This window comes from Musca vetustissima, unplaced genomic scaffold, assembly GCF_032173495.1.
Source record: "Musca vetustissima isolate MV318-11 ecotype Yass unplaced genomic scaffold, APGP_CSIRO_Mvet_v1 utg357134, whole genome shotgun sequence".
Lineage (NCBI taxonomy): Eukaryota > Metazoa > Arthropoda > Insecta > Diptera > Muscidae > Musca > Musca vetustissima.
The window spans coordinates 4,675-15,252 of NW_026877293.1; the positions used below are offsets into that span (position 1 = coordinate 4,675).

At 34.3% G+C, this 10,578-nt stretch overlaps 1 protein-coding gene across 1 annotated transcript; it reads left to right on the forward strand.

Moving 5' to 3' along the window:
* Window positions 1-1,907: 1,907 nt before the first annotated feature.
* LOC133321873 (histidine-rich glycoprotein-like) lies at window positions 1,908-2,463 on the forward strand (the record flags this gene model as incomplete). Its single annotated transcript, XM_061530947.1, has 2 exons — window positions 1,908-1,968; window positions 2,036-2,463. Coding segments are annotated over 2 exons (489 nt in total), but the record flags the coding sequence as incomplete, so codon positions are not given.
* Between the last annotated feature and the right edge of the window lie 8,115 nt (window positions 2,464-10,578).

The following is a 10,578-nucleotide window of genomic DNA, read 5'->3' on the forward strand; positions in this document are numbered from 1 at the left end:
TGTATTTTCAGAGGAGATTACTGAAATCGGATGCGCATAAAAATCGTATGCACGTTGCGTCATTTTTAGCAATTTTTAGAGTTTTTTCATAGTAAAGTGCATCGAGCGGCACACTTTTGCCGCTAAATGAAACATCGTAAAATTCATAATTATTGGAAGAGATTGATTCGATTTACACGAAAACCGCATGCGCAACAACTGTTTTCCACAAATACGCGAATTGCATGCTTTCCAATATTGATCATTTTTATGTATTGTAAGTGCAATATATTTAATCATTTATAACGTCGAAACTCTTATCAGATGAATCTACCGATATTTAACAAGCATGCAAAAGAATTTGCAGAAGAAAGCGTCATATATTTTAGAAGATTAAGGCAAAACCGTATTCCCTTAACCACTTAATGTCTTAATTAAAAAAATTATTAATTTTTTTTTCGCGAATATTGTACGGTATTTCAATGTGATTTGACAAGTATGCATTTGTGAAGAAATTCGCGAATTACAACAAATAGAAATTCATTTAATTTATATTTGAAATACAAGATTTAAAACCGCTATAACTTTTGTTTTTGCATCCGAATTTGTGAACGCGAACACATTTCGAATCAGCATATTTTTCTTAACATATGTACCAAAAATCATGAATGTGCTTGCAAAAAATTTTCAAAATTTTTTAATAGAATTTTAAAAGAATTTTGTAATTTCCCATATATATGTACTATTTTATATATATATATATAGATATATATGTATATATATATATAAATGTCTGAAACGATTTTCACGAAATTCAGCACAGATCATTCCATTTCGAAAGATTTATAGGGACTTTGGTCCATCATTTACATTAAATCGGACTTTGGTACACCATTTACATTAAATCGGACGAAAATATATATGGGAGCTATATCTAAATCTGGACTGATTTTCAGGAAACTTAACACACATCATTCTAGACCTAATTCATTACGCTATGCCAAATTTCGTGCAAATCGATATATAGGGAATTTAGTACACCATTTACATTAAATCGGACGAAAATATATATGGGAGCTATATCTAAATCTGAACCGATTTTTCTCAATTTCAATAGGGTTTGTCCTTGGGCCAAATAAGTGACCTATGCTGTACTTTGTTTACAATTTAACATGGGCAGACAGACGGACGGACATGCATAAATCGACTTAAAAAGTGATTCTATGCCTATTCTCAAAAGGAACCACGTGTCTATCTCGTTTCCTTTTGCCTGTTACAAACATATGCACATAGACATAATACCCTGTACCACAGTGTGGTGAAGGGTATAAATATTCTGCTTAAGGGTGGATAAACATCTTCTTCACATAACATTTTTAATATAAGTCAAAGTTTTTAATTAGGCTCCATGGAAAGGTACACGCGATTTTAGATATGTTCAAGGTCCTTGGCATTAGCAATTTTATCAATTTTAGGTAATAATAAAAATTCTGATCACAGAACATACCGACTTTTTTACTTGCTAATACTGAATTGAAAATCTGTTTGATTTTATGGTAACAAAATAGATCCTATCTTACTGCAATAAAGCATTTTTAGTTTTTAGACGAATGTGAAATTAATGGTATCAATGGATAACATAATCCCATGTTCACTATGAGTAGTTTTGTAGATTTGTTTTTCTTTTTTTTTGTCAAATTAATTGATTTAATTTCATATGGTATAAATACTAGAAATGCACAATGACAATATCAGTTCTTTGACTTGACTTTGACTAAGCAACAGTTGCATTCGAAATATCTAACATGAAATACCTAACCATTGCTATTTTTGTTGTTCTCAGTGTTGTGAGCATGGCACATGATCATCATGATTAACATCATGAGCATTATTCTCATCCGAAATATGAATTCAAATATGGTGTAAAGAACTTGAAAACGGAGGATATCAAAGAGCAATGGGAACATCGGGATGGTGATAAAGTGCATGGTAAATACATATAAAAACACTCAAGTACGTAGAATTTCGGATAATTTTAATATGTTTATCTTAATAGGTGGTTACTTGTTGAAGGAAGCTGATGGCACCACTCGTGTCGTCAACTATCATGCCGATGATCATAGTGGCTTCCATGCTGATGTCAAAACAATTGGTCATGCTGAACATCCTCAAACTCATCACAAGCACCACGAAAAGCATGATCATGAGCATCACGAAGAGCATGCCACCCATCATGTTGAACACGATTATCATCATTCTGTTCCCACCCATCATGATGAAAAGGAACATATCGTGAAATACGCCAATCATGTGCAACATGATGATCATCACAATGCCCACGATCGCGATGACCATCATGCCACCCACCATGTTGAACGCGATCATCATCATTCTATCCCCTCCCATCACGAAGAAAAGGAACATATTATAAAATATGCCAATCATGTGGAACATGATGATCATCACTATATATTATCACGATGATCATCACGAAGATTATAAATATGATCATTATTCCGGTGATCATCATGGCCATGCAACCAGTTTTGTTAAAGTAAAACACCACTAAACTGAGGCTAAACTTATCGATGGCGTTTTGAATTTACTTATTCTCTTTGTGAAATATATAAAATGTGCATGTGTAACAAAGCTATAAAAAACAACTAATTCAAAATTTAAATAAATAGAAATTAAAATGTGAAATACAAATATTTTCATACTTATCGAGGGAGAAAATAATATTGAAGAAAATATCGAAATTTTATCAGAATTTGCTGTATATTGGCACTTTGGGCATTGGTATAGAAACAAGTCTTTGCTAAAAACATATACTTACATAATTTTAATTTACCTCCCATACAATAGTATCTCTGAAAGATGTACCCGTACGCAACTCCTGGGCGTTTTGCGGATCTTGCCATTTGTGCCAATATTTCCGCTTACTGTAGATTTTTAGCTGACCACTTGGCCGAATCACCCTGGACAACTTTTCATTAAAGAACTTAACCATTATTTCCGCTAGGTTGTTAAATTCAGTAAGCTATAAATATGTTATTGTAAATGGAATAAATGTATTGGATTCACGATTGGGTCCATAATAAGGTATATACTTATACACAAGAAATAAATATGGATAAATAAAAGAATAACCCCAACACTTTTTTCCGAAATTTCTTGTATAATGGAAGTAATAAAGTCGGACGGGGCCGACTATATAATACCCTTCATCCATTTTGGGAATATTCGTCATATGTATCATAACAGACGTTTCCTTTTCGAAGAAACATTGACACAAAATAGAAAGAACTTAAATGACTAGCTTAAACTTGACACACGCTATGTGGTATGCTGCACTGTTCGAAATTTAATCTTAATCAGACACCCGTTGATTATTTGGTGTACAATTAACATGAAGTCGGTCGAAAATATATATTGTGCAAAAGTTCGTGTCAATCGGACAAACATTAACAGTTTAATGTACCATTTAAGAAAAATCGAAAGAAAATGTATAATGTTTTTGCAAAATATTCAGGCAGAATCCCAGTTTGTTGTTTTTATAAAAAACAACTATTTATTAGTGGGGAATGTATGGCATTGTTTGCCGAGGTGTAAGGCAGGGAAGACTATAGTTTCGGATCACGCCACTGATCATCATCAGTTCCCTTAGTTATACCCTTCACCACACTGTGGTACAGGGTATTATGTCTTTGTGCATATGTTTGTAACAGGCAAAAGGAAACGAGATAGACACATGGTTCCTTTTGAGAATATGCATAGAATCACTTTCTAAGTCGATTTATGATGTCCGTCCGTCTGTCTGTCCATGTATTTTTGTGAGCAAAGTACAGGTCGCATTTATGATCCGAATTGGATGAAATTTGGCACAGCTCATTTGTTTGGCCCAAGGACAAACCCTATTGAAATTGGGAAAAATCGGTTCAGATTTAGATATAGCTCCCATATATATATTTAACCGATTTAATGTAAACGGTCCCTATATATCTTTCGATTTGCACGAAATTTGGTACAGCCTAATCATTTAGGTCTAGAATGATGTCTGCCAAGTTTCGCGAAAATCGGTCAAGATTTAGATATAGCTCCCATATATAGTTTCGTCCGATTTCATGTAAATGGTGCCCCAAAGTCCCTATATATCTTTCGATTTGCACGAAATTTGGCATAACGTATTGAATTCAGCCTAGAGTGATGTCTGCCAAGTTTCGAGAATATCGGTCCAGATTTAGATATAGCTCCCATATATAGTTTCGCCCGATTTCATGTAAATGGTGCACCAAAGTCCCTATAGATCCTTCGATTTGCACGAAATTTAGCATAACGGTCTGAATTGAGCCTAGAGTGATGTCTGCCAAGTTTCGAGAAAATCGGTCCAGATTTAGATATAGCTCCCATATATACTTTCGTCCGATTTCATGTAAATGGTGCCCCAAAGTCCCTATATATCTTTCGATCTGCACGAAATTTGGCATAACGTATTGAATTAGGCCTAGAGTGATGTCTGCCAAGTTTCGAGAATATCGGTCCAGATTTAGATATAGCTCCCATATATAGTTTCGTTCGATTTTATGTAAATGGTGCACCAAAATCCCTATATATCTTTCGATTTGCACGAAATTCGGCATAACGTACTGACATGAGCCTAGAATGATGTCTGCCAAGTTTCGTGAAAATCGGTCCAGATTTAGATATAGCTCCCATATATACTTTCGTCCGATTTCATGTAAATGGTGCACCAAAGTCCCTATATATCTTTCGATTTGCACGAAATTTGGCGTAACGTACTGAATTGAGTCTATAGTGATTTCTGCCAAGTTTCGAGAAAATCGGTCCAGATTTAGATGTAGCTCCCATATATAGTTTCGTCCGATTTTATGTAAATGGTGCACCAAAGTCCCTATATATCCTTCGATTCGCACTAAATTTGGCACAACGTACTGAATTGGGCCTAGAGTGATGTCTGTCTTGTTTGGTGAAAATCGGTTCTGATTTAGATATAACACCCATATATAGTTTCGTCCGATTTCATGTAAATGGTGCACCAAAGTCCCTATATATCCATCGATTTGCAGGAAATTTGGCATAACGTACTGAATTGGGACTAGAGTGATATCTGTCTTGTTTGGTGAAAATCGGTTCTGATTTAGATATAACTCCCATATATAGTTTCGTCCGATTTCATGTAAATGGTGCACCAAAGTCCCTATATATCCTTCCATTTGCAGGAAATTTGGCATGACGTACTGAATTGAGCCTACAGTGATGTCTACCAAGTTTTGAGAAAATCGGTCCTGATTTAGATAAAGCTCCCATATATAGTTTCGTCCGATTTCATGTAAATGGTGCACCAACGTCCCTATATATCCTTCGATTTGCACGAAATTTGGCATAACGTACTGAATTGAGCCTAGAGTGATGTCTGCCTTGTTTCGTGAAAATCGGCCTAGATTTAGATATAGCTCCTTTTATTATAGATTGATTTTAAGTAAATGACGCACCAAGGAACCAATAGGAACAAAACGTTCTGAAATTAGTATAACCTAACTTGTGACAAGTTTGTTTGAAATCGCTTAATATTTTGATAAAGCTTACATATATATTTTCGCTTGATTTCAAGTAAATTGGGCATCAAACTGCTCATGTTAGTCAGATTGACATCAAATTTTGCACAACTTACAAAATTGAGCATAGAATTGCGTAGTTGCGTTTTCTAGAAGTACATATATAGCCCAACGGATGACCTATTTATATTTGTTTGAAGTCGATTTACATACTTTTGTCCCATTGTAACAAACGAATGACATGTTTATGGATAGATCTAGGTAGATTCACATTTAGATAAATATCACATATTTTATTTTATCCAATTTTATGTTAATAGTCCTGTTTAATATACCCATAGTGGTGAAGGGTATCATATAGTCGGCCCCGTCCGACTTTACTACTTTCCTTACTGGTTTTTTGTTGGGATATTCTCCCCAGAAGCTATTGCTTCTATACAACAAACCGTTCATACCCAAATGTCTCTTGTAACAAAGCGAAGTACTTAGCTGACCAACGACATAAACTGTATGAGAATTTCGCTGGAGCCTCACTTCGAGGTTAACAAGGCATTTACAAACAATTCTATACCTTTCCCACTGTTGTGTGTTGTCACATCGCGACAAATGCACACAACGACTTTGTTGGTGTTGCTAGTATACAGCAACAAACCAAACAGTTTAACCGTGCCTGCGTCTACAACTTCAGTAGTGTTGGCGGTTTATTTGGGATACCATTTGTATTTTGTTTTTGCAAAATAGTCAGGCTTAATCCCAGTTTGTTGTTTTAATAAAAAACAACAAGGCAGGGAAGACCGATTTCCACGAAACCTAACACTCATAATTCTAGACTTCTAGACTTTAATCAGTACGCTATGCCAAATTTCGTGTAAATCGAAAGATATATAGGGATTTTGGTACACACTTTTACCTTAAATCGGACGCAAATATATGGGAGCTATATCTAAATCTGAACCGAGTTTTCCCAATTTCAATAGGGTTCGTCCTTGGGCCAAATAAGTGACATACTTTGTTTACAATTTAACATGGACAGACATACGGAAGGACATGCATAAATCGACTTAGAAAGTCATTCTATCCATATTCTCAAAATGATCTATCTCGTTTCCTTCTGCCTGTTACAAACATATGCACAAAGACATAATACCCTGTACCACAGTGTGGTGAAGGGTATAACTAGAAGCCTACAAAATGAGGACCACATCTCTTAAGTATAATTTTTCAAAATTTTAACTGCATCTACCTTTAAATGATGCTGACATTTTGTATCTCGATTTTGAACTTTACTTCTACATTTAATATCCAAACGTGAACATTTTGTGCGATCAAATTTCTAAAAAAAAACCTATTTTTCAGCCCAAATTTTTAGATCTGTCAATTGAATGATATGGGTACCCACGATCAGTAAGTTTTTTTAAATTTTGGATGAAATAAAATCTTCTTCGTGAAAATCTATCTACTAGAACGGCGGGAATTGGCCTTCCAAAACACGAAATTTGGCAAAAAAAAATGTTATTGAAAATATGTCGGATTTAATAGTATTCTGTGGATCATTTTCGTTTCAATAAATGACCTGATTCGGATTTTGAACTGCTGCGAAGACAGAACTTTAAAATCTTAAGCCGAAAGAGAGATGTACCCAGTTGTGTTATTTTGTTATCATCTGATTTATCGTGGTGTTTAGATTATGCAGATATTTTTAAATACATTTTTAGGTGTATGTATGCCATTAATATAATGAAAATAATGACGTAATCTGCTATATTTTTATTATTTTTCTTATATTTCGCGAAAATTGGCGATTATTATAATATGGTTTTTGGTCAATATAGTAAACAGCGTAATGTTTAAGCATTGTTTCTTATGCCCAAAATTAAAACCTCAATAACTTTCGTGCGCAACAATCAAAAATTTGATCGTGAACGGTTTCGGAGTCAGAACATTTTTCTCTCTATGTGTACTAAAAATCATTGATGTACCACGAAAACAAAAAATCCAATTTTTTGAAAATGGAATATTAAACCAGTAAGGAAAGTAGTAAAGTCGGGCTGGGCCGACTATATGATACCCTTCACCACTTTAGGTATATTCTACATATGTATCCCAACAGACGACGCGTTTTTGTTATATATTTTTATCTATTATATATCGATTTCAGGGAAAATTTGCCAGAGATTAATTTATATTACTTCAGTACGTTGTGTCATTCGGCCAAGCTATGGATCTTTTCACGCAGCTTAGCAACATCATTTTAGACTTAATTCAGTACTTCAGTAGTGTTGGCGGTTTATTTGGGATACCAATTGTATTTTGTTTTTATAAAAAAGAACTATTTATTAGTGGGGAATGTATGGCATTGATTGCCGAGGGGTAAGGCAGGGAAGACTATAGTTTCGGATCACGCCACTGATCCTCATCACGAAACTTTGCAACGTCGTTCTAAACTTAATTCAGAACGCTACGCCAAAATTCGTGCAAATGAAAAGATTTCCAGGGCCTTTGGTGCACCAATTACCTACAATCGGGCGAAAATGTATATGGGAGCTATATCTAAATCTGAACCGATTTTCAAATTATTACAGACCCAAATGGCAGTACGCTATGCCCAATTTCGTGCAAATCGAAAGATATATAGGGGCTTTGGTACACCAATTACCTTAAATGGGATAAAAATATATATGGGAGCTATATATAAATCTGAACCGATTGTCACGAAACTTTGCACACATCATTCTATACTTAATTCAGTACGCTATACCAAAAGATTTCCAGGGACTTTAGTGGACTATTTACCTAACATCGGGCGAAGCTATATATGGGAGCTAAATCTAAATTTGTATCGATTGCCACGAATCTTTGCACGCATCATTCTAAACTTAATTTAGTACGCTATGCCAAATTTCGTGCAAATCGAAAGATATATATATGGACTTTTGTATACAATTTACCTTAAATCGGACGAAGATATATGTGGGAGCTATATCTAAATCTGAACCGATTTTCACGAAACTTGACATACATCATTCTAGACCTTATTCATTACGCTGTGCCAAATTTCGTGCAAATCGAAAGATATATGGGGACTTTGGTACACAATTTACCTTAAATCGGACGAAGATATATATGGGAGCTATATCTAAATCTGAACCGATTTTCACGAAACTTGGCATACATCATTCTAGACCTTATTCATTACGCTGTGCCAAATTTCGTGCAAATCGAAAGATATATAGGGGCTTTGGTACACAATTTACCTTAAATCGGACGAAGATATATATGGGAGCTATACCTAAATCTGAACCGATTTTCACGAAACTTGGCATACATCATTCTAGACCTTATTCATTACGCTGTGCCAAATTTCGTGCAAATCGAAAGATATATAGGGGCTTTGGTACACAATTTACCTTAAATCGGACGAAGATATATATGGGAGCTATATCTAAATCTGAACCGATTTTTATGAAATTTTACACACATCATTCTAGACATAATTCATTACGCTGTGCCAATTTTCGTGCAAATCGAAAGATATATAGGGACCGTTTACATTAAATCATACGAAAATATATATGGGAGCTATATCTAAATCTGAACCGATTTTTATGAAATTTTACACACATCATTCTAGACCTAATTCATTACGCTGTGCCAATTTTCGTGCAAATCGAAAGATATATAGGGACCGTTTACATTAAATCGGTTAAATATATATATGGGAGCTATATCTAAATTTGAACCGATTTTTCCCAATTTCAATAGGGTTCGACCTTGGGCCAAACAAATGAGCTGTGCCAAATTTCATCCAATTCGGATCATAAATGCGACCTGTACTTTGTTTACAATTTAACATCTACAGACGGACAGACGGACAGACGGACGGACGGACATGCATAAATCGACTCAGAAAGTGATTCTATGCATATTCTCAAAAGGAACCATGGGTCTATCTCGATTATTTTTGCCTGTTACAAACATATGCACAAAGACATAATACCCTGTACCACAGTGTGGTGAAGGGTATAAAAATTGGCAAGATTGGCCATATATATTCGGAATGTCCGACTTGGGCCTAATATGCACCGTTTTGTTGTATGATTTGTTGCCATTTTAAAGGTAACTTCATTATGCCTCCCTCATAGAAGTCCTGCTCTCTATTTGCAAAAAAAACTCTGGTAGTCGATTTTCACAATCCTCCATAGATACCAATTTTTTATGATTAAAGAAATTTCTGTTATCCACACTTCCTAAGCTCTATCGCTATAGTATAGCTCCACGAGGGCTTGGAATTTTAATTTCAAGTAACGCTTTTTTTCTTTTGTTTACATATTGAAGGTTTAAGGAGAAATTGCCAACTGAAGTGACTGTAATTCGAAATTCCCAATTCCTGTTGAATAAACCTCTTCCCAGAAAATTTTCAATATTTGTTTTTTTTTTTGTCATTAATTTTAATTTTTCGAGGTCTCAGAGAATAGTAGAAATTTCTGCGCATTTGAATTATTTGATATACCTCCATATAGGTATATGTATTGGCATAGACGCCATTAACTTCATTCGAATCTTTAAGGTCTTAGCAATAGTTTTCAAACTAATTTCAATCTATCGATACCATCTATAATATCAATTCGATTAATACCGGAACAAATGAAATATTGTAGTCTAACGTAAAAATTACTAAATTTCAAATTCTTTCATTTTTCCGCACGAGATCATATTGAATTCAATCGCCATATAAATAAATAATTACTAATCTAAGTCTTTATTTCCTAAAAAATGCCAAACCAATAAAAAATATACACAATTCGAATCATTTTTATTACCACACTTTATCATGATTCTAAGCTGCATAAATCACTGCAATAAAATTGCGGTACTAACATAGGTTATGCAAATCAGTACAACACTTTTATATTGCATTTAGTATAAATACTGAGTTTGTTCAAAAAATTGGTATTAGTTATTTGGCTTTTATCAAATTGGCAAGAATAGATTTTCAAAAAATTAAATAAAAAAAAAAAACAAA